The sequence below is a fragment of the Mustela nivalis genome (assembly GCF_964662115.1).
Source record: "Mustela nivalis genome assembly, chromosome: 6".
NCBI classification, from domain to species: domain Eukaryota; kingdom Metazoa; phylum Chordata; class Mammalia; order Carnivora; family Mustelidae; genus Mustela; species Mustela nivalis.
Genome location: NC_139025.1, coordinates 60,039,123 through 60,065,211, shown reverse-complemented (window position 1 = coordinate 60,065,211; position 26,089 = coordinate 60,039,123). Strand labels below are relative to the sequence as shown.

At 34.3% G+C, this 26,089-nt stretch overlaps 1 protein-coding gene across 6 annotated transcripts in view; it reads left to right on the top strand.

The window, feature by feature from the left end:
- Nucleotides 1-26,089, top strand: part of MIPOL1 (mirror-image polydactyly 1) — a 314,513-nt gene that overhangs the window by 180,195 nt on the left and 108,229 nt on the right. For all 6 annotated transcript variants that reach the window (XM_082737780.1, XM_082737783.1, XM_082737784.1 and 3 more), the window contains one exon: nt 23,182-23,276. In XM_082737780.1, the coding sequence (XP_082593906.1) occupies nt 23,182-23,276 (95 nt within the window). The remainder of the gene's footprint in view (nt 1-23,181; nt 23,277-26,089) is intronic.

Sequence of the window (26,089 nt, the reverse complement as noted above, 5' to 3'; positions counted from 1 at the left end):
AACAATGAAATTAAATCAGTAACAAAAAAACTCCCAAGAAACAAAATTGCGGGGTGTCAGGTGGCTCTGTGAATTAAGCCTCTGCCTTCAGCTCAAGTCATGATCTCAGGTCCTGGGATCGAGCCCCACATGGGGCTCTCTGCTCAGTGGGGTGCCTGCTTCCCCCCACTCTCTCTGCCTGCCTCTATGCCTACTTATGATCTCTCTCTCTCTCTCTCTCTTTCAAATAAATAAATAAAATTTTTTTAAAAAAGAAAAAAAAATGCAAGACTAGATAGCTTCAAAGGTGTATTCTACTAAATTTCTAAAGTACCTAATCTTCTCAAATTTTTCCAAACAACAGAAGGAGAAGGAAAGCTCCCAAATTCATTCTTCATTCCAAAACCAGATAAATACCACCACACAAAAAAAGAGAACTACAGGCCAATTATCTCTGATGAACATAGGAGGAAAAAACCTAAACAAAGTATCAGAAAACCAAATCCAACAATACAGTAAAAAAAAATCATTCACTACTATCAAGTAGGATTTATTCCCAGGTTGCAAGGAGTTCCATATTTGCCCAATCAGTGTAATGCATCACATTCAATAAAAGAAAGGGTAAAAACCATGTGATCATTTTAATAGGTGTAGAAAAATCATTTCAGAAAGTACAACACCCATTCATGATACAAACCTTCAATGAGGTAAATCTAAGGGGAACATACTCGACATAATGAACGCATTATATGAAAAACCCATAGCTAACATCATCCTCAGTGTTGGAAAACTAACATCATACCCAAAGGTATGGAACAGGACAAGAATATCTACTCTTGGCACTTTTAATCAATGTAGTGCTGGAAGTCCTAGCTGTAGCATTTAGTCAAGAGAAAGAGATAAAAGGCATCCACATTGATAAGGAAGAAGTAAAATTCTCACTATTTACAGATAACATGATGCTATATATAGAAAACCCTAAAGACCCCACCAAAACTACTAGAACTGTTAAATAAATTCAGTGAAGTTGAAGTATATAAAGTTAATGTACAGAAATGTATTGAATTCCTATGTTCTAATAATGAAGCAACAGACAGAGAAATTAAGACAACACTCCCATTTACAGTTGCACCAAAAATAGTAAAATACCTAGAAATTGACTTAACCAAAGAAGTGAAAGACTTGTCCTCTGAAAATTATAAACCAATGATGAAAGAAATTGAAGATGACACAAACAAATGGAAGGACATCCACGCTCATGGATTGGAAGAATAAGCATTGTTAAAATGTAACACCCAGAGCAATATACAGATTAATACAATCCCTATCAAGATACCAACAGCATTTTTCATGGAATTAGAACAAGCAATCTTAAAATTTGTATGGAATCAGAAAATATCCAGAATAGCCAAAACAATCCTGAAAAAGAAAAAACAAACAAACAAACAACAACAACAACAACAAAAACCTGGTGGTAATAGCAACACAGACCTTCCCCAAGAAGCAAGAAAAATCTCAAATACACAACAGAACCTTATATCTAAAGAAGCTGGAAAAAGAACAGCAAATATAGCCTAAATCCAATAGGAGAAGGTAAATAAAGATTAGAGAAGAAATCAATGATAGGGAAATCAGAAAAATAGTAGATCAGATCAATTAAACTAGGAACTAGTTCTTTGAAAGAATTAACAAGATTGATAAACCCCTAGCCAGACTTACCAAAAAGAGAAAGGATGCAAATAAATAAAATCATGAATGAAAGAGGAGACATCACAACCAATACCAAAAAATTGCAAACAATTATAAGAACATATTATGATCAAGTATATGCCAACAAATTGGGCAATCTGGAAGAAATGGACAAATTCCTAGAAACATATAAACTAACAAAACTGAAACAGGAAGAAATACAAAATCTGAACAGACCCATAATTAGCAAAGAAATTGAATCAGTAATCAAAAATCTCCCAACAAAGAGTCCAGGACCAGATGGCTGCCTAGGGGAATTCTACCAAACATTTAAAGAAAAAATACCTATTCTTCTGAAAATGTTACAAAAAATAGAAATGGAACAAAACTTACAAACTCCTTCGGTGAGGCCAGTATTACCTTGATCCCCAAACCAGACAAAGACTCTATGAAAATTGAAAATTACAGACCAATATACCTGATGAGCATAGATAGAAAAATTCTCAACAAGATACTAGCTAATTGGATCTAACAGTATATTAAAAGGATTATTCACCATGATGACTAAGTGGGATTTATTCCTCAGCTGGAGGGGTGGTTCAACATCCACAAACCAATCAATGTGATATACCACATTAATAAAAGAAAGGAAAAGAACCATATGATCCTCTCAATAGCTACAGAAATAGCATTTGACAAAATACAGCATCCTTTCTGGATTAAAACCCTCAACAAAGTAGAGATAGAGGGAAAATACCATTTTTCAAATCAAAGTACCTAAAAGGCACAAGAAATGATTTTTGCTGCTGTGATTTGGCACATCACTTGATACACTATAAAAGTCCATGATTGTTATTAAGTGCTGGCATTATTTGTTATACTATCTGTAGAAAGTACAATGCTATTAAGTGCTAACAGAATCATCTTTACCCTATAAGGGGCCAGCACATATCTTATCAAAAATTTGCTTTTTTCTTTATCAATAAGACATTATCTTTTCAATAAGACATTTTATTTGCAATCTATGAAACAAGATATATGAAACTCAGTTTCATAGGTCAGGGAAATAATGCCATAATATGTGTTCTGTGTGATAAGCCCATACTAATTCAGCAGCTACTATTGATATAATTTTGGGAGACAAAAATAAAAATAAAAACTTTTGATTGTTTTGGAAATACTTGCTTACCTCATTGAGAATTGTGAGATTCAGTTTCCATATATGCTTTCATATCTCCTTCTCCAGCTTTTAAAACTCCAAATTCTTCTCTTCATATTTTGCAATATCCTCTGTTTTGATTATTTATCTCCCTAATACCGTTGTATGTGTCCTTCCATTTAGCCTTCATTTTTGGCGATGTGTAGATCATGCTGGCATTGGTACTGTCATTCTCATTTCCATTATCTGAGCTCTTAAAAAATATGTTCATAATATGTACAATGCTAAAAATTAAACTAGCACAATGTTGATACAAAGCGCAGCTGTTAATGAACAAAGGCAAAGATGAACCAAGAACAGTACAGTGACTGTGTACTTATGTTGAACTTAAGTTACAGTACCAGGAAAGATGCAGCTATGGATAATCTATGATTGTGAAGCACAAGTCATGGTTGCTAACATTAGTGGCCAGGGGAAAAAACCAGCAACTTCAGGAAGCAAATAATCTATTCTGTATCCATCAGACACTAAAACCAGTGTTGTTTTTAGCTCTGTTTTTTGAGCTGTTACATGAATTTTTACTTTCCCCCCAACCTTCTGCACCCATTGCCACAGACTGGAGCTTTAATCCCGGTGAGGAGTTTCCAAAATGGTTGGTCACTCTGTGGACATCTCTGATGTTGTAAAGTAGAGTGTGCTATTGAAAGTGATACAAAGGAGATTTTATACTTGGTAAAATAGAAATTACAGAAGCTCTGAAGATTTTTTTCTTTGTTAAGGACTGATAAAATGTATGACTTAATAATATCAGTGGAAAGAAAATAATCTCATAGGTTTTAATGGAATTAATTAGGGCAGGCATACAAAGATAGGAAATCACTGATTTGGAGGCTGTTAGAATATCTCGTGAATGAAGTGCATAAGGTAGATATATGATTATTAGTAGAAAATACTGGGCCTGTAGCTCACTGATAAGGACAGAAAAAACTTCAATGAACACTATAGGACCAATACAAACTCCTTATGGAGTTAATATGATGATCTAAAAGGAGGACTCCGACACTTGAATAAAAGTAAAACAAATAAAACTTTGAAAATTTTGAATGAATAACAGGAAAAGAAGTGATGAAATAAAGGTGGTTTTTGCCCTGCCTACCTGAGGTTCAGTAGATCCTCTTATCTTGAAAAGAAACGGTCTCTGCCCCGATGGTGATGTGCCCTGAGAGAAACATGCTAATCTGCCTAATGAAGCGACTATGTACTACTCACTCGTGCTTATCACCTCTATCCAAATACTGCGTTTTTAAAGGTGCTAAGGGAACCCATACCAGCTGATATGAATGGCTTGAGAGTCCATGTGTAACTCAGGGAATTTGGTTGCATAGAAGGACCACATTCTTCACACAAATGGATCCAATTGAGGCTATTTTATTGCTTGTAGAAAATTTTTTAAATTGAAATAAGACTTCTTATGGAGAATCAAAGAGATGTTTTGAAAGGGTGGTCAAAATAGACCAACATTTTAAGAATATGTAATAGGTGATTTGAATAACAATGATCAGGGACAAACATCTAGTGACCTGGAAGAACAAAGAGAGACACACTAAGCAAAAATAAAAGAGATGATGTGAAATGATAGAGAAAACCTAGTATGTGAAAACAGGAGTAACTAGAAGTGAAAGGAATAGGTGAAAGAGAAACCACATTCAAAGAAATAATAGAAAAAACTAACTTGAACTAAAGAAAAACTCAAGTTATCAAAATGAAAATACATAATAAGGACTGGAGGGAATAAATTTCTAACATTACATACTTACGTATGTAAATTTATATATATATATATGTATATTTATATATACAGAGACACATACACATGTTAATTGTGTAGGCATATCTAGGTAAGATATCTAATGATGAAGAGAAAACACTTTTCTAGTATTAAGTTGATTATTTGCAAAGGAAAGAGCGTCATACTGGCATTAAATTTCTCACAAAACCGGAAAATAATACAGTGCAACTCTGTTTATAAGTCTTATGGAAAAATACTACAATTTAAAGGTCCTATATCTACAGGTGCCTACGTGGCTTAGTCGATTCCATATATGACTCTTGATTTCAGCTCGGGTCATGATCTTGCGGTCTGAGATTGATCCCTATGTGGGACTCTGCACTCAACAAGGAGTCTGCTTGAGATTCTCCCTCTGCCCCTCCCCACACATGCACATGCCCTCTCTCTCTTTCTCTCTTTCTCTCAAATAAGTAAATAAATATTTTTAAAAAGTAAAGATTCTATACTAGCCAAAATATCATTTACACAAGAGGGCAAAACAAAGACGTTTGTTTTTTAACATGTAAAGCTAAGAAAGTGCCAATTTATACTTTCTGGAGGAATTACTTGAAGAATTATTAGAGCCAAAATAAATAAATAAATAAAACACAACTCCAAAAAGAAAGGACAGCATATAAGAATCAGTGGAGGCCAGCATACCTTAAAAATTTATAAATAATTTTAAAGCAGTGATAATTTTAATTGTGATGTGTTGAGAAAGGTTTCTCAAAATATGTTACATATAACAAGAAAAATCCAATATGGCATGAAGCTACACTTTTAAACTATTCAATGTATACTGCAGGAGTGGTAGGTGAAGAACATAGAGGTTTTTAAAAAAAAATCTTATTTTGGCTTTTAAAGTTCTTCCTTTATTTATTAGATATGTCAATTATGAGGTGATATAAAACTTAAATTAGTATCTTGAATAAGAGAATCAGTATAGCCAAGTTGATTATTTTGATTAAAAGAGTAGATTTTCCGGGGCACCAGTGTGGCTCAGTGGGTTAAAGCCTCTGCCTTCCGCTCAGGTCATGATCCCAGGGTCCTGGGATCGAGGCCTGCATTGGGCTCTCAGCTTAGCAGGGAGCTTCCTTCCTCCTTTCTCTCTGCCTGCCTCTCTGCCTACTTGTGATCCCTCTCTGTCAAATAAATAAATAAAATCTTAAAAAAAAAAAAAAAGGATAGATTTTCCAATTCATGGATATACATGAAGTCAATGAAAGAATTTACAACCATATCTATTCACTAATCTTTGTAGGATATGAAAGGTGTGTTATTTTTTAATATTCATGTATTGAAAATGTTTAAATAAAGCTTATATACTACATGCTGGAAGTACAAAAAGGAAATTTGCCATGTACTGGGAAAAATGCAGATATATTTAGATGAAAGCTATAATAAATATATATACAAGGTTAAGTGAAGCATAGGAAAAGAACAGTCTTTGGGGAATATGTAAAGGACTTGACACAGAGGAAATTTGGGTCTGCTAGTGAGCAATGTGGGAAAGGTATGTTGAACAGTGAGAACATAGCTTATGGATAAGAAAATGCAAATGTTCATCCCAGGTAACTAGATCATACAATGAAACTTAAATTTAAATGTATTGAAATTGGTGTGAAAATGAAATACCTGTTGAAAGCAACTCTGCATACTTCAGTACTCCTACGATTTATGCCTAGGTATTTTTTAATTTAAAAATGACAATATTTTGAGGAATTGTGTACAACAATAGATGTTCACTACGCATTGCCATTAGTTTTTTGGGAGAGGAAAGAGGATATAAATTCCTTAGCTTATTTTTTTTTTTTAAAGATTTTTTATTTATTTATTTGTCAGAGAGAGAGTGAGTGAGAGCAAGAACAGGCAGACAGAGTGGAAGGAAGAGTCAGAGGGAGAAGCAGGCTCCCTGCGGAGCAAGGAGCCCGATGTGGGACTTGATCCCAGGACGCCAGGATCATGACCTGAGCCGAAGGCAGCTGCTTAACCAACTGAGCCACCCAGGCATCCCATTCCTTGGCTTATTTTTAAACAGTGAGCTGAGGAACCACTTCTGCCTTCCTGGCTTAGGTCACATAAGACGTAAAGGGATTACAGCCCTTTGCTTCAGTAGTAGCCATGGCTGCCCTCATGGGTAAGGAAACTCAACATGATGGACTTATTTGATGGTGCCCATAACGTGTCCATTTGCACGCAGAAGAGAAAAGCGTGATCAGGTGCTATTCCTTGTGTAGTTTTCTAGTATTCCTGTGTAGAGCTCAGGGAAAAGACCGTCCTAGTGTCAGGGTAGAAGAGATTTGCTTTGATTGCTACTGTGCTGAGAAATTAGGCCTTCTCTTAAAATTGAGAAATCACAGAATAAGTCCTATGGCCCAATACAGATTTTCAAACATAAAAGCTAATAGCTTGTTCCACTATTTACACATTTTGCTAGCTTCCATATATCAGGAGGTTCCTTAGAAATTTTAGAATTTTAAATGTTACAGACTCTCATCGGAAGTTGGCTTCATTGAAATGGATAAAAATTTTTTGGTGGTGCTTATTTGTCTTGTTTGTAATTATGTAAATGTTCAAATTCCTGTTTTAGAAAACATAATCTAATAGAACGTGGTAGAGTTTTCTAGCTGCTGATTTTTCATATTAGAAAGCATTGTGCACAAGAGGCAACCTAAATAGTATTGCTTTAGAAAGTTTGCTTTTGTCAGTTTTTTTTTTTTTTATTACAATCTCTTTCGGTGAAACGATGTATTTACATGTTGTTTAAAGTTGCTGTCCCTATTAATTGTTCTGATGCCTAACTGAGGCGTTCAGAACTGATAATCGGTAGGCTTTTCTATTTAATGCTGAAAGAACAAGCTGCTTATGATGACCCAACAGAGACAGGAGGAAGGTTTGTGAAAGGGGTGTATTCATCCAGCTCTAATCCTTGTTTTCAGAAAGGCAGTGTCTTTAAGTGTTCTCTAATTAGTGAATAGATATGGTTGTAAATTCTTGTAGATACCTCTTTTGTAGGACGGGAGATAGATGCCTGGCTTGTTTAAATCTTTGTTTTACATTTCTTTTAAGTGAAATTTTGATATGAACATTTAACAATAGAAAATAGTAAAAGTAATTTATACACATAATTATTGCTATTAATATGCTCCATTGTCCTATTTCTGTTTTTAACATCATCATAATTAGAAACTTGAATATTATATGTCATACAATGCTGTCTAAAATAAAATATGGTTTTATTTTTTGTTTTCCTGCTTGCTTGTTTATTTTGCTGATCTCTTTGTATACATAAAATAATGTTTACTGCTATGAAATAAATTCTTTTTGGGTGTGGTAAAATTGCTTATACCAGTCACCTAGGAAATGTAAGCTAGGGAACAAGACACTGATACTTAGGCATACCAAGAGGAAATATATTGCTTCAGTGAACTGAATATAAAACATGATCAGTGAAACACCTGGAAATCAAAAAGAACAGATTTTAGTTATGCTTCTCTTTTTCAAAGAACTTAAGTGCTTAGCTGTTATTGTTAGTACTAGAGAAGTAAGTTGGCAGTGACATTTGAAATATGATAAATAAAAGCCTACAGAACGTCTGCTTCTACTTTTAGCACTTCTCTGATTCCTTCTTCAGAAATTGCATAATGGAAACTACCATAGAGTTAATGCAACTCTAATATACAACCTTACTTGTTGTAATAAATGTATTCTCTATTACTCTGTAATGATAAAGCCATAGTTATTGAAACTGCCAAAGATATTGAAACAGAGGGATAGGAGCTTTTTGCCTTTATCACCTGTATTATTAATTGGAGATAATTACTGCAGAGCAGCTGGCTGTTGGTTTTAGGGAGCATCAATTGTTCTCCTCACCCAGCTGTTGACTAATAAGGATAGTCAACACATCTGTTTCAACAGCTGGTAATTAACAAGAGCCTAATTGCTGCAACTCTTTTAACATCCAATCTGTGAAAAAGAAGGGATGTAGAAGAATATTATTTACTTTGTGCTTTGCGCTTTCTGAGACCAGTTTCTCTTTTTTCTCTCTCCCTCCACTTTTTTTTTCTTACTTTGAACACCACTGCCTTTGTATGAAGCATTGAATGGCAGGAGAACACAATATGGTAATCCAGAGCTTAACTTTTTCAGATCTTTGTTGGTGTTTCTTATTGCAACATTTCTTTGCTAACTTGCAAGATAAAATGGATCAAAAGCATTTTGAGTAGTTCCATACAACAGTTAAAATCCGCAGCAGTGTGCCCTAGGCTGTGTTGCTGTTGTCTGCAGCATCCAAAAGGAAACAGGGAATTCTCTTTTCTTATGCTTTTCACATGCTTAGACACAGCTCTAAATAATTCCACATTCATACACAGAATTTTGTTCAAATCACTATATACATATATTGATTACCACAAATAAAGACAGTCCTTCTTTTGACTTAGCAATCTTTCTTCCTTTGATTGAAAACTAAAAACTGGAAGAAAAAGCAAAAAGAAAACTTTAAAATGTAGTTGCTTTTCTTAATGCCTGTAAGTCAACTTAAAGTATTTGAGAAAACTTTTATGAAATCTTTCTTGGTCTGTTTCTCTTCGGAATGTGTTTTGGTCTTTTTAAAAATTTTCCTTTAGTTCAGATGACTTCAGTTATTTCTTGTTGATTATTTATAATAAATGAATAGGAAATTTACTGGATTAGTCATAGAAACCTGAATAAAATGGTTTCACAGACGGGAAATTTATGAATTAACATTTATTTGATTTTTTTTAGCACTCTTATTTAGTTATGAACTACTTCAATAAAAATATATTTCATATAGCCTTGGCTATAAAGCTTAACGTTTTTATAATTATAATTTTTACTAGTTATATATGTTTACATGTTTTAAAGATCTCTTTGTCTCTTATTTTGAAAATTTCCATTTACCAAATATGTTCCTTTCTGCAAGAATGTTTTCCCAGTTATAATGGTCTTTCCATAATCTTTTACATTTTCTTTATGGCCTATATTAAAAAACTTTTTGATGAATGAGAACTTTATTAATTGAAGATCACATAATTGTACTGATTTTCCTTTTAATACATTCACAAAATTTTAGGTTAATGTCAAAATTAATTTGACACATAATGATTATGGTACTTATTAGTGTCTGAAAAATCCTTAGCTAAAATGTTAGTGAAGTTCACTTGATTAATCTTGCTTCACTTACTTCTCAGTTGGCAATATTTCTGTGCAGGCAGTTCTTTAATTGTTGTTAGGTATGTTGAAAGATATAGAAGAAATTCTACCCAAGTGCTTGCCATGGACTGAATTGCAGATTGCATAATTTCAAAATTTTTTGTTGGCAAGACAAGTTTAGTTCAGCAGGTGTTCAGGTGATAAAGTATAATATAGATGTAGTAAAAAAACAAAACCAAAAAAAAAAAAAAAAAAAGATCCTGAACAAATAAACAAAACACTGCTGACTAAAATTTTAACAAATAGGAGGGCAACTGACATGTAGAGAAATGTTTATGACTCAAGTGTAATGGAGGAGAATATTGTCATTTTGGGAAATGTTTGCTTCTTCAGTTTAAATAAGAATTTAATTTTCTCTGTGTGCTCATGTTCTTAGGTAGTTCAAGAGAAAGCAAGCTTAGTGAAAGGATTGTATCATACCATGAGAAAGGAAAATGCACTTTTGGGGGAAACTCACATTCCAGCTGATGCTTTAAGTGTTTTCCTACATGTGATTTTTCTTCCTGAGGAAATGATCTTAGGAATGAGTGGCGTAGTAGACAGAAATTCAGTGAATTAATGGGTATTCTCTGAAGACTATAACTACTACATGATGAACCTGTTTTCTAGATGTTAGAAGAGAGAAATCTTGTTAAATGATGCATAGAGTATTAGTGAAGCTAGTGAGGTAGTTAGTGATTTCACATATATTAATATAAATAGCTTTCAGATGTATAGTCAGGAAGTCTCAGAGATTGGACATCTAACTGGATGTAACTAGGAACAAATCTTAAGTCAAGGTAATATCTTCTGACATAGAATTCATTCAACAGAAAAGAAAAAGCCTCTGCAGTCTGAATTAATGGATAAAGACATAGTTCCAGACAAATAGGTTAAATTATTTATGTCTTAAAAAGTGAATGCTATCATAAACTAAAAATGAAAATACAAAAAAGTTTTCTCAGTGAATGATGATGAATGGTAAAAGAGCTAGGAGTTGGGAGTAAATTGTGTCATCTCTGGAGTCATCACAATAAGATATAATGACAAGTTTAATGTTGAAGAGGTTGGCGAAGTAGTTAATGCACAGACTCAGGATTATTTACTAAACTGGTAGTTAATAGTTCTGAGTTCAAGTTCTGCTTCTAACACTAACTTTTTATTTATTTATTTGAGAGAGAATGAAAGATAGTGAGAGGAAGAAACAGGCTTCCCGCTGAGCAGGGAGCCTGATATGGGGCTCGATGCCAAGGCTGTGGGATCATGACCTGAGCTGAGAATGACAGTCTTCCTGGATTAGGAATTCTTGACTGCATATTTTTCCTGCTTTGCACATTGAATGTATCATACCAGTTCTTTCTGGCCTGCCAAGTCTCTGTGGACAGGTCTGTTGCCAGCCTTAGGTTTCTACCCTTGTAGGTTAAGGACCTCTTGTCCTGAACTGCTTTCAGGATTTTCTCTTTATCTCTGAAATTTACAAGCATTATATCAAGGCGTTGACCTATTTTTATTGATTTTGAGGGAGGTTCTCCATGCCTCCTGGACTTGAATGCCTGTTTCCTTCCCCAGATTAGGGAAGTTCTCAAAATAGTTTGTTCAAATAAACCTTCTGCCCCTCTCTCTCCTCCTCTTCTGGGACCCCTGTATTTGAATATTATTTTGCTTTATGGTATTGCTGATTTTTGAATTCTCTCTTCATGATCCAGCAGTTTTCTCCTCCTCTTTTTCTCAGCTTCTTTATTCTCCATCATTTTGTCTTCTATATCACTGACTCTGTCTTCTGCCTCATTTATCCTAGCAGTTAGAGCCATCATTTTTTTACTGCATCTCAGTAATAGCATTTTACATTTTGACCTGATTAGATTTAGTTCTTTTACTTCTACAGTAAGGTATTTTCTACCATCTTCTGTGCTTTTTTCAAGCCCAGCTAGTATCTTTATAATCGTTTTAAATTCTTGTTCTGACATCTTACCTTATATCCATATTGACTAAGTCCCTGGCAGTGAGTACCTCTTCCTAGTCTTTCTTTTGGGATGAGTTTCTCCATCTTATCATTATGTCCAGAAAAGAACAGCTGAAAGAGAGAGAAAAGACCAAAAAAAAAAAAAAGCAACAACACCAGGGAAATACAAACAACACAAACCAGAAGAAAGCAGACAAAATACAATAAGGAAAAAAAAATCGAACAAGAAGTAAAACAGACAAAACAATAAACTAGATCTTGTGTGTATTTTGGTCTGTTTATTAAAAGGAACTAGATCCCTAAATAGGAAAGAATGAAAAACATTTATACAAAAATAAAATAAAATACAATGAAAGGAAACAAAAATTATATATATATATGTTAAAATTTAAAAAGAAATTAAAAAGGAATTGATAAAATAAGAAAATAGAGAAACAACCTGAAAGACTAAAGGATAAAAAAACAAAAAATCCACAAACTCTATATACTGTTTTCCCCAAGAGCTGAAGTTTTGCAGTTCTCTATGAACCGTAAACCTGGTGTTAGCCAGTTATTCCTGCTGTTCTTCTGGGGGAGAGACCTATTGTATTGATTTTCAGGTTTCCTTACCCTGGTGGAATTGCACCCCCCCCCCCCCCCCCCCGCCAGGGACCAGGCTGTGTGTAAGCAGCTCTGTATTGCACTCTGTGGCACTGTTTTACTCCCTGAGGGCTTTCAGCAACCAGGTTGGGGGAGGGATGAAAATGATAGCATGCCAGTCTCTAGCCCTGGAGCTGAAGGTTCACACACACACTCCACTCCCCACCTCCCAATCCCCCACCCCCACTCTTCAGTGAGCCCTCACAGAAAAGCAGTCAATCACTCTTATCTCTCTGGTTTCCATCCTAACTCTCTGTTCACCCATCCTGTGACCAAGTGTTTTTATTTCAGGCATGTGAACCAGTCTCCAGTCTACAAATTTTACAAACTTCTGTGGAATGGACCCATGCTGTTCCTTCCAGGGAAGGAGGGGTTCTTGCCACACATCTTCCTTTTGCTGGACCTCTGCCTAGAGAGCAGTCACTAGACTGTGTAGTGGTTCAGTTTATGGGAACACAGAGTGGAAAGCCAGGGCCTAAGCACCTGGACTCACTGCTTTCAGCCTGCTTCCTGCTCTGATTCTCTGCCACATTCAGGCACCCCATTCTTTCTGTGACCCTAGGGGTCCTGAGACCACACTGTCCTGTCTAGAATTCTACCTCGGTTCATCACCTGAGCATCTTTAAGCCAGGGACATCCCCATCTGTAGCAAACTTCTAAAATGTCCAATTTTGTGCTCCACTACTTTATAATACTTTATAGTAGACTGCTTAAGAGCTCCCTCCTCACTGAGGTTTATCTTCCAATATAGTGCCCCAGATTCACATCTCCATACCTCCTATCTTGCAAAAAGTGGTAGCTTTTCTACTTGCAGAATTGCAGCAATTCTTTTCTCAGGCTTCCCATTGATTTTGCAGGTGTTCAGAATGATTTGATAACTAGCTAAATTCCAGGGACCAGGCAAAATTTGGGTTCCCTACCCACCCCCATCTTAACTTCTAGCCATGTGATCAAAATTCTTACATAGACAACCTTTACATTTCTAGTACTTTCATAAAACAATGTTAAAAGAAAAAAAAATACCGTAAGAATGGTTATAACCAAAATTTTACTTTATTCTTTATATATTTGGTTTTAGACTAGACAACCCTACAGTAGGTTGTTTTCAGAGAAAAGCTTGCAAATGCAGTCTGAAACCTCAATTATTTCTATTTAAAAGCAGGTCAGGAATATTGTGAAAATAAATAAATCCAGTTAATATACTGAATGTAAGAATTCTAAATGTTAAATTGTGAAAAAACAGATTGGTCTATTTTTGATGATATAAGATGTGCTAAATTTCAATGTAAACTTATCCTTCCTGCAGTGTATCCAAAAAGCGTGGGGACACTTTTGCTGTTAACCTAGCAGGTCCCGGAAAAACTCTAATTTTCGTGTATTACGAGACCACAGAAAATAAAGGAAATGTTACAAAAATTTTACTTCACAAAAAAATTGGAAATAGAACCAGAGACAAACCCCTCTCCAACAGTAAGAAAACAGATGGTCCACAGCTGCACTAAGGACAAACATCTACAGAAATACTCTCATCTTTAGCTAGGATCCTGATTCCTAGAGCAGGAAGGCTAGGTCACTGAGCCAGAAATTCTAGCATTAATCCAGGTTTCTTGAACTTTATTAAGAATTGTTTCTCCTGGCTTCCTGATGAAATAGGCACAAGTCCTCAAAGGAAGGTATCCTTAACTTAGTCCAGTAGGATCCCACAAATTATCAGGAAAACATTAAATCCCAACCAAAGATTAATTAAACACATGAGGAAGAAAACCCTTGCTAATGACAGTCAGCAGATACAATAACTTCCAAAAAAGAACACACAAACACAACAGACAATCCATCTAAAGAATATAGAATAGCCATGTTTGAAATGCTTCAGTAAATACTTAAATAGAGTATGAATCACAACCATGAATAAATCAAAAGCATTTTCTAGGAAACACCATGCAAATCTGGAAAAGAATCATATTCAAAGTTCAAAATAAAACAAGAAGTTTTTGAAGTAAAACATTCTAGATAAATGTCAGATTATATACAGCTGAAGAAAGAATTAGGGAGCTGGAAGACATATTAATTGGAATGTATCTGAAAAATTACCCATAATACAACACTAGTAAATAAAACCAATATTAAGAGATATAGAGTGAGATAATCCTACAAACCTTTAATTGGTCTCCTCCCAAAAGGCGAGAATACAGACAATCCTGGAAAAGCATTATTAGACTGGAAAAATGACTGAGATTTTTTCTAAAGCTGATGAAAGATATTCTTCCAAAGCAAGATAAGAAGGATATCCACACCTAAATCACATTATAATGAAATAGAATTCTGACATCAAAGAGACACTTATAAAAGTGTCCAGCCAAAGGAAAAAAGATTGCTTTCAAATGAGCAACAGTTAGATTTACAGATGACTTCTCAACAGAGCAGTGGACTTCAGGAGACATTGGAATAATGCTTTCAATGTGCTGAAAGAAAATACCTGCTAATTTAAAACCATATATCCAAAATGAATATCTCAAAGAATGAATATGAAATAAACATATTTTAGGCAACTAAAAATTGATTAAGTCATTTAAGCTTTTTAGTAAAGTTTTTAAAAAGCTGTTTTGTTTTGTTTTTTTTCCAACCAGAAGGGAATAAAACACAAAAGAAAAGTGACAAATGCACAGTGACTCAAAAAACATTTAATACTGATATTCTTTGGAGTTTAAACCTAAATAAATTAGAATATATTAGAAATAAACAGTAATAAACTGGGAGGAGAGTATAGAATAAAGGGCTTTATTGTCCAGGAGTGTTAATATTAGGTTTTTGATAAGTCATATTTTTCTTGTAGTTCCTAGGATAACCATTAAAAGGGTGTAAAGGAGAGTATAACATTTAAAGTAAAGAGGGGGATATGGGATGATGATAATAAAAGAATCCAAGAGATAATAAAGAAAGGTGATATAAAAAGAAAAAAGGTAAGTATCAAACAAAAAGAGCATGATGGGATTACATATTTAAGCACAAATTTATCAGTAATTACATTAAATGTAATGGGATCAAATATTTGAGTTAAAAAATGTTTGAGTTAAAAAATGTCTGTTAGACAGAAAAAAGAATCATACATGCTGTTTACAATAGTCACTTCTAAACCTAGGCATATAAAGGAGATTGAAATCAAAAGGATATTAAAAAGCTATGCCATGCCGAAGCTAATAAAAAGATTGCTCTTTTTTTTTTCCTGTTTTTTTTTTTTTAAAGATTTTATTTATTTGTTTGACAGAGAGAGAGCACAAGTAGGCAGCACGGCAAGCAGAAGGAGAGGGAGAAGCAGGCTTTCTGCCGAGCAGGGAGCCCAATGTGGGGCTTGATCACCAGACCCTGGGTCATGACCTGAGCTGAAGGCAGCTGCTTAACTGAGCCACCCAGGTGCCCCAAAAGATTGTTCTTAAAACTATGTTAATATCAGGCAAAATATAATTTAAAACTACAAGGTTTTTTGGTTTTTGTTTTTAAGATTTTATTTATTTACTTGTCAGAGAGAGAGAGAACACAAGCAAGGGGAGTGGCAGACAGAGGGAAAAGTTGGCAGAAGGAGAAGCAGACTCCCTGCTGAGCAAGGACTTTTCCCCACTGCCCTCACCATGTGGGATTTGATCCCAGGTCTCTGGGATCAGGACCTGACTCAAAGGTAGAGGCTCAACCAACTGACCCACCCAGGTGTCCCTATAAGGTTTTTTCATTTGTTTGCTTTGCTTCATATGTAATAGGTGAAATCATGCCTCCTTGATAAGGTGGTTGGTTTCCTGTACTCTGCAATGTTACCATGCAAGCACACGGTTGCCATTAACCACTATTAATTCCTTTTTTCCTTTCTTTCATTATATGCCCTGAAGAACCTATTCTAAAACTTGATTTCAGATATTTTGTCTCATTGTCTTTAGAAACTATTCATTTTAGACAGATCAAATGTATTGAACATGTTGTTGCATTTCCATTTTTCACTTTTTCTGACATTATCTGACATTCTAACAATATTATCTGACAACATTAACCAAAAACTTACATAGACCAACATGTATTCTGGGCTCTGTGTAAACCTGTCATCTCTGACACTCGAGATCTGTAATCTGCAAACTGTGGCCTCTGAACCAAATGACTGTTTCTGTAAATAAAGTTTTATTGGAATAAGCCTTGCCCATTCACTTGTATAGTGTTTAAGGCTCTTCTCACACTACAACAACAATTGAGTAGTTGCAAGAAAGACTGTATGGCCCACAAGTCTAAAACATATTACCTGGACTTCAGTGATCATACTCTAGACTACCACATAACTCAAACTGATACTTTAAGCACAATCCTTTTTCATTTTATTGACCTGTTACTTGGGACAGTGCTATTTCTTACTGACATCAGTTATTTCCACAATAGTTTTACATCCATAGTTCAATAGAGTCTATTATACAGCTTACATACTTGTTCACTCTGATATGGCTATTTCAAATGATAAGTTATCTCATTTTATCATTGCCTAATAGTCATGTGAGATGGATATTATCCACCCCATTTTACCAATGAAAAAATTGACGTTCAGAGGCCCTAATTCAGAGTCCTAGAACTACTTACTGGTAGCCAAACCTTACTTTGTCCGTAATAGCTGTGCTGCGTTTTCTGGAATGCTCCTCTCCACCTCCCTTCTCTGTTTTTTGAACTCAGCTCACCCCTCACAGATCATTGTCTGCTTATGAATATTTTGATTTCTGCTTCCAATTACAAATTGTTTTGTTCCCTTTCTCATGTCAGACCATAGATGACTAGACACTGCATATAAGAAAGACTGCTTTTGAGTCCGGAACCTGATCATCCGTGGTCTGAAAGTTCTCTCAGTAAGACAGGTACTTAAGGTAATAACCTCTTAGGAATTTTCTTTTTTTTTTTTTTTAAGATTTTATTTATTTATTTGACACAGAGAGAGAGAGAGATCACAAGTAGGAAGAGAGGCAGGCAGAGAGAGGGAGAAGCAGGCTCCCCGCTGAGCAGAGAGCCCGATGCGGGGCTCAATCCCAGGACCCTGAAATCATGACCTGAGCTGAAGGCAGAGGCTTAACCCACTGAGCCACCCAGGCGCCCCTAGGAATTGTCTTTAAAGAGCAATACACTATGTAATATAATGTGGTAAGCAATCCCAATTTTCCTATGAAGAGAGTGTGTAATTGAAATCCAGTCATTTTTATCCTTTTCATAGTACCTTTCAATTTTTTATATCCTTTTGCATGATAATTAGTTACATGTCTTTACTATGTTTATAACCTGCTTCTGAGGGTAAAAAGCCAAATACTAGGATGGCTATAGTCATATTATTAAGCAATTTTCTAATTTGATGTATTGTTGGAACATATCTAATTAGATTCCTTACAAATGTGTCCGATAGTGTAACATAGTCTATACGTTATGATTACTCTATAAAACAATTCTACTAAAATGGTTAACATATATTAAATTATGCCATATTGAAGTGTGGTCTTGTATGGTAGAATAACCAGTGTTTTTTGGATACTTGCATTCTAGTTTCAGCTTTCCTTCTAACCAACTATGAAATCTTGGACAATTTCCAAATGTTTCATTAAATATATATTAACAACAATTTTCTCACCTATAAAGTTGGGGCCTGTATTACCTCTAAGATCCTTTTCAGGTCTAAAATTATTTGGCTCTGTGATTTAATTTGTATAGTATGTTTCATTATTTAGCAGATATCACACTTAAGATCAAATGCCTTGGTTCTCTGATAAAACCAGATTACCATTAATGGTCTTGGAGTTACCAAAGGAAGGCTTAATTATATTAGACTGTTACAATTAAAAACACATTTAAAAAACACTAAGATTTTGAAGTAAGATAGAAATGGTTTCTCCACAATATCCATAACAAATTCTGTTCAGTGATGTAGGTGGTGTACTGTTTTGTCTATCATTCTAAAGTACTAGATAAGAGTCTAAGGAAACAATGAAGTTCATTTCTAATTTGGTAGCAATACAAATGGTTGTCCTATTTAGATGGCATTGCTCAATGTATAGTTTTGGAATGAGCGTTTCAATTATAAGACTAACCTAACATTAGTTAACCAACTCTTTTTCCAGTCACTAAAGGTAAATAAGTTTTGGGTATATAATGTATAGCATAGTAACTAAAATTAACAGTACTGTATCATATATTTAAAAATTGCTAAGAGAGTAAATCTTAAAAAGTTCTCATCACAAGGAAAAAATCTGCAACTATTTGAGTTGATAGATGGTAATGAAATTTATTGTGGTAATCATTTCACAATATACATACATCAAATCATTATGTTGTAAACCTAAAACTAACACAATGTTAACTGTCAATTACATCTCAGTAAAACTGGAAATGAACAAAAAAAGGATAATGGTACAAGGAAAAAGAGGTGTAAGGAGAAGATACTAAAGATATAAAACACACAGTGATTTTTCTGTAAATTTCTATTTATTATCAATAACTGTTATCAAGTGATATTTTGATTCCATTGCTTCACCTGGAATTAGTTCAGTTGTTTATCCCAGGTGTTCTAAGCAATACCTTTTATATGTTGGGAATAAGTATGAAAGGTAGTTGGAGGACATATAAAATTCTGGAGTATTACCATTGTAGATTCCAATGAAAATTTCAAAGTTTTCCTTATTTGGAAAACAAAAGAAAGGATCAAGAATGTTATAGTTCTCTTTATTCATAAGAAAAGGACAAGGTATGGTTTTTGTGTGTGAGTGGAGTGAGGAGATGAGGAAAAAATCTAAAACATATGCCGCAGGCCAGAAAAAGATATTTTGGTATTGCTAAGAAGGGAATTTTATTGTTTTGGAGCAGGGGAATATATTAGGTTAAAAATCACTTCACCTGACTGGCTCAGCCAGTAGAACATCCAACTCTTGATCTCAGGGTCTTGATCTCAACGTCATGGCTTTAAACCCCATGCTGGGTATGGAGCCTACTTTAAAAAAATAAATAAAATATTTAAAATACCCATTTCACATTTTAACATTGCTGTATGCTTATTACAATGGATGGTGTCTTAGAAGCATTATTGGCATGATTTTTCTGCATAAAATTATAGTGTTTTAAAGTCAGTAGTATCTTAGATTCAATGAAATTTGGTGATAAGTTCATAAGATTTGTTTAAGAGTTGTAAAAATATAATTGTGATTATATATGCTTAGAAAAATTATTTGTTACAATAGTAAAATTAGTGGATTTAGGAGGCCATGTTTTAGTTAAGAAGACAAGTGTTTTTAATAGATAAATTTTGGTGGAGTAAACAGCAGAATGTTTATATTAACTACTATTAGGGAGAGATGAACCAGCAACACAGTTTAAGAAATAGAAGATCCAGCTAATGACTAAATACAATGTTAACTCTCAGTTGTTCCCATTACTAAGACTAAATACATACATGATTCCCAGTTACAAGAGTCCATGCCAAAAACTTAGGTCAAGTTTTGGAGGAATTAGAATAAAGAACAAAAAGAGCAATTATATGTGGAAAGGCTTGAATGATACATAAAAAAGCAGCATGCTCAAGAGTATCTGGTACATTTCTGCTTGTCCTTTTCCCTGCAAGTGTGGCTAAGATGTATGAAAGTTAATCAAGTGCTTGTGAACCCACACATTGGTATTATTTATCAAATTCCTAAGTAAATACTTTTGTCTGTCCTGTTCTTGAGAATACAGGTGAGCCTAGCACATATGTGTATGTATGTGTGTGTAAACATATCTGTTAAATGTTTACATATATTTACATATGTATATTCCAGAATGTTATATAGTCTAGCAATTGCTTAATTTTCATGAACTTCAATTTTATCACCTATAAAATAAGGATAATTGGAGTTATCTCATAGGTTGATTGTGTGGATAGACTATAGGATTTCAAGCACTTGATAAAATGCCTAACCTGTAGTAGGCATTCAACAAATGGCATTATAGTTAAACACAGATGCTTTCAAGTTACATCAATTTAAGTAGCAAGTTTGGCAGCTTATTTATCGTTTATATAAATTATAATATAGTGTGTATATATATATATGTAGTATATATAATATAGTGTGTACAACTTACATAAAGTACAGAAAGGGAAATTAGAGAATCAATTCCATTTACTATAGTACCAAGAATCATAAGATACCTAACCAAATAATAAACCAAACAATAAATCTAATGAAAGAGGTAAAGGATCTGTACTCAAGGAACTACAGAACACTTATGAGAGAAATTGAAGAAGAAACAAAAAAATGGAAGACCATTCCATGCTCATGGATCAAAAGAATAAGCATTAAAATGTCCATACTGCCTAGACCAAGCTATACTTCCAGTGTCTTCCCGATCAAAATTCCACTGGCATTTTTCAAAGAGCTGGAACAAATAATCCTAAAATTTGTATGGAACCAGAGGAGACCCCAAATCGCTAAGGAAATGTTGAAAAAGAAAAACAAAACTGAGGGCATCATGTTGCCTGATTTCAAGCTTTACTACAATCACTTCTCAGCCTTTTGGCTAAGATCAAGTGTCAAGCTTTACTACAAAGCTGTGATCACTAAGACAGCATAGTACTGGCACAAAAACGGGTGCATAGACCAGTGGAACAGAGTAGAGAGCCCAGATATGAACTCTCAACTCTATGGTCTAATCTTTGACAAAGCAGGAAAAAATTTACAGTGGAAAAAAAGACAGCCTCTTCAATAAATGGTGCTGGGAAAATTGGACAGCTATGTGTAGAAGAATGAAACTCAACCATCTCTTACACCATACAAAAAACAACTCGAAATGGATAAAAGATAAATTTGAAATGGATAAAAGACCTAAATGTGAGGCAGGAATCAAAGTCCTAGAAGAAAACATAGGCAGTAACCTCTCAACATCAGCCACAGCAACTTCTTTCAAGATAGGTCTCCCAAGGCAAAGGAAACAAAAGTGAAAATGAAGCTTTTTTCAAAAGCTTATTGCAGAAATTTCTTAGGCAGAAATCTTCATTATGGTGTTTTCCTACCAGAATATAGTTGGTTTTGTTTTTGGTTTGGGAGGTGAGGTTTTGTTTTGTTTTTTGCAGAAGTACCAGGTTAAAAACAAACAAACCAAAAAAAACCTTCAAAATAATCATCTAAGGTACTTAGCATTGTCATATATTTATTTAGCAAATTCTCTATTACCTGTCCATATTTGATATTCCTTAAATAGATGCAAAAGGATGTTTGACATTTTTTAAGTTGAATGTGATAGGTCCTTTTTGTGTGGTTCTTTTTGACCATTAGTCACAGTGGGTACTTGTGTCTTCCATGTTACCATTTCAGTCACATTTTATACTTTATTGAAGATTAACAAACCTGTCAATTTTTGACATAAAGAACCAGCCACTATTTTCAGATGCTTTTTAATAATTTTTGAGAATGTTTTACCTATAATTCTAAAATGTGACATGTTAAAGTAAGCACTCAAATATCTTAAATTTAATGATGAAGTAATTCTTCATTAGGTTTGTTAGCCAGATAGAGAATAAATTATTTTAACCTCGTTCCTAAAGTTATATCTAAAGACATGAATTGTTGCATTGTTTTTATTATTCTCTATTATTAAAATAGAAAAGTGGCATTGTCCAGTGTTCACTTACATTACACTAATTAAATTTCCTGTGGTCAGGATTTCAATGTGTCTTATAACATGATTCTTATGCAAGAAAATAATCCCAGTGAAATAATATGAGTTTAGCAAAATTAGTGAATTTCTGCCTCCAAACTCAATCACTTTTTAATTATTGCCATTAGTGTAGTTTGTGAGGTGTTTGATAACAATTTGCTCTGTGTTACCTATCAAACACCACTTGAAGTGAAAGACAGTCTTTTCATACAAATCAAATGTTGAATAAACAAAACTGAAAACTGACTTACCAATACTGTATTTTAAAAGTTCGGTTGAAAAATTTTTGGCTATGCCTGAAACCCAGTGGGAAAGACGGAAGTTATCAATTCTTTTAAAACTCTAAGTTTGAACTCTATCAAAAAACTGATTACAGTCCCTTTAAATTTGAGTACTATAGGCAGAGAAAAATAATAACATCCCTTGAATAAAATACCTCTAACATTCAAAGATTGTTGTCATACTTCCTTGAGAGATTTTTGTCCTGCAGAAAAGGAACTGAAAAGGTTAAGTCCTGTCTGTAAGAATCAGATTATAGTCCTGTGTATTTTTTTTCACATTAAATATCAAAGATAGCTTAACAACCTATTTAGAATTTTCTGGGTTTTACTATTAATAAAGTTAAAAGAAAATCTGGTGTGATCAGGTGGTAGAGCCACATTAAGTTTGTGTGTGAAACTCCCATTGTGCTTATCTCTACTCTAGATATTGCTCTGAACCCATGTTCCACATTCTGAATTCTGTGTATAAAGTTAAACATTGCAGAAGGGCATATATCTGATGGTACAGATGAATAAGGCTGAAGTTGAGTAATAAGCAAACTTGGTAAATTTAATATGTTCTTGTCTTCAATATGTCTGCTATTAATATAATTTGGTTATTTTGTGGGAAATTATGAGACACTGCTAAAAATACCTGATATATTTTAAAACTACCACAAATTTAAGGCTCCTATTTATACTAGAATACTGTATTCTAACATACCAAAACTAATATTAAATTTCTTAAAGTATTAATTACTTGCAGGCAAAGTTGTTGGCTATGCAGCAAGCCAGAGAGACTGCAATTCAACAGTACAAAAAACTGGAAGAAGAAATCCAGACACTTCGAGTTTACTACAGGTAAAATTCTTTTTTAACCTGGGCATAAGCAAATGTTGTTGGTCAAGCCCTATTGAACTATTTCCTCATCTAAATGCCACCTCTGAAATGGTATATATTTTTTAAATAGTACATGAATAACAGTAATAATAGCCTTTTGCCAATTATAATATAATATGAGAAATTTATAAAGGAATGCTACTGAAGGATTTTTAACACTTACTTAATTTATGCTCCAAGAGTAGTTGTGAAATTAATTCAGTAGGTCACACTGACATTTTTTAATGAAAAGAACTAGAATAGAAAATGTCAGAGTGCATCTCCTACAGTAAGGGTAAATATTGTTTTGTGATACTTTTGTTTCGGTTTTGTGTTGTGTGAGAGAGAGTTGTGTGTATTGGGTTTTGTATAAAATATATATTTTTTCACAGTGGATCATGGTTTAAAAAAAAAAAGGGTTTGAAAAATGATATACAATATCCTTTATGTTCTCTGATACTTAATAAGAGTAAAAAACCCTCAAGTCTAAAGTATAAGAAGTCACTAACTTGGGCTGTGAGTTATTGAAAGATTTTCTTTTAATTTTGCCCCTTCTCAGAATAATGTTGTTAAGTACCAAAAGATGCAATTAAATAAAAATCAGTTTTACTGAAATAGTTATGAAAGTATTATGTCATGATATATTACTATTTTCACACATGATTATTAATACATAAAATTAATATGTCTAACAGCAAGCCTATTAACTATAATTTCAAAGTAGTGATGACTGTAATGGTATTTTGGGGATAACTGCAAACCCTGAAATGTGATGTGAAAACACCAGTGGTTCCAATGGGTGCAAATTTTCAAGAACTGCTACACAGTACTGCTATAGTTTGTTGCCTGTGTTCATAATTGTAAGAAATACAGTTTACACAAGAGTGAAAAATAAAGTTGAATTTTTTTTTTTCCTCATCCCAAGTTGAGAATGCCTGCTTTAAAGCAATGTTACTGGCATATTGTAGTTGGTTTATTATTATGAGTTGAATTCTGTCCCTCGAAAAAGATATGTTGAAGTCATAACCCCTAGAATCTCAGAATGTGACCATTTGGAAGTAAGTCCTTAAGAGAAGCAACCAAGTAGAATTGGGTCATTAGCATGGGCTCTAACCTAGTATGATTGATGTTCTGTAACAAGGAGAAATTTCGACACAGAGACACACACATAGAGGAAGTCTATAGAAAGACACAGGGAGAAGACAACTTTGTGCCAGGCATCCAGAAGGCCAAGGAATGCCAAAGATTGGCAGTAAACACCAAAATGTAGAAGAGGCCTCGGGGGATTCTCACCTATAGCTGTCAAAGAGAGCATAGCCCAGCCGACACCTTGATTTTGGACTTGTAGGTTCCAGAACTGTAAGACAATAAATTTCTCTTTTAATCCTCCCAGTTTGTGGTTCATGTTATAGTAGTCTTGGGAGTTAGTGCAGCTATATAATATGAAGTATGTTTGATTGATGACTGACTGGGGAACCATTTGTCTGCAGTTAGAAGCAATGTCTGTGTGTGATCATGTGGGTAAACAGAAGCTTGTTGGCTAATGAAGACATACCAGCCACTCACCCTTTTCTTTTTGTAACTATACAGTGGATATGAAAATCCTTCCTCCATATTTTACACCAATGGAATCTCAGCTATAGCTGTGCATTAGAAGCACGTGAGGAGCCTCTCAAAATCCTAATCCCCATCTCCTGCTAGGCCAGCTACATCAGTCTCCTGAGGTAGGACTAGGTTGTCAGTGTGTTTTAAGTTCCCTAAAAATTCCCACATGTGTTCAAGTTTGAGGGATGTTGCTTTACAAATGCATTTCAGGTAGCTACATTGGGAATTAGGGTCTCGGTAGAATAATAGAGGCATATATTAAACCCTTTACTAGGAATTAATGAATATTGTGTGATTTGTGCCCTTGGATATTTGCAGTGCAATATGAAGTAGCTTCACACTATTGGTAAGGGAGGGTTTCCATGGAACCTTCTCCTGCCATCCTTGTGAGATAGGAGGCAAATTCTTGTTGATAAAGTGACAGTGTCCAATAATTCTGAGAAGCATATGATAATCTTACATGAACCGTCATTCTTTTCTTGAAAAACGAACCTTGATAACAGTTCTTAATGCTCCTTCTTTTTACTGAATTACAGAAGATTACTGAAAGATTTTTTAAAAATTGTAATGCTAAAATACTTGTTTTCCAAAGACTTTTAATCTACACGAATATAACAGAGTTAAACATTCTCTTCTAGATAAAGAGTTAACAATTGTTGGCTCCAAGATACACTTTATATGTACCCCTGTCACTGCTGCTTAAAAAATAAAAAAAAAAAAGAGCTAGGAGCGCGGTAAAGCTACTGGGATTTGCGCTTAAGACAGTCCTGCCTTTTGTGACTTATATAAATGAACCTCTCCAACACCATTTCCTTTTATGAAATTAGAATTATAGCACCTACCTCATAGAGTTATTTCAAGTATATACAGTTCTTAGCACAGTATTTAGCTTATTGTTAGTGCTCAACCAATGTTAAGATAAATTTACTTTTATACAACAATGTCAGTGAGGTAGGAGTAGAATTAAAATGTATATTACTGAAGCCAAAGGAGATTTAAAAAAAAAAAAAAAGGTTGCTAAATGGTTAGGAAGATAAGGAGAAAAAGTGGCCTTTTTATTGAAATTAGGTTGTCATTAGTAACCTTCACAGAATTTTAACAAAGCAATGGACACAGAAGACAGTGTTCTGTGAACTGAAGATTAGAGATCAAGAAGCATAGTAATTTGGACAATAGAGCGGTCCTTGAAG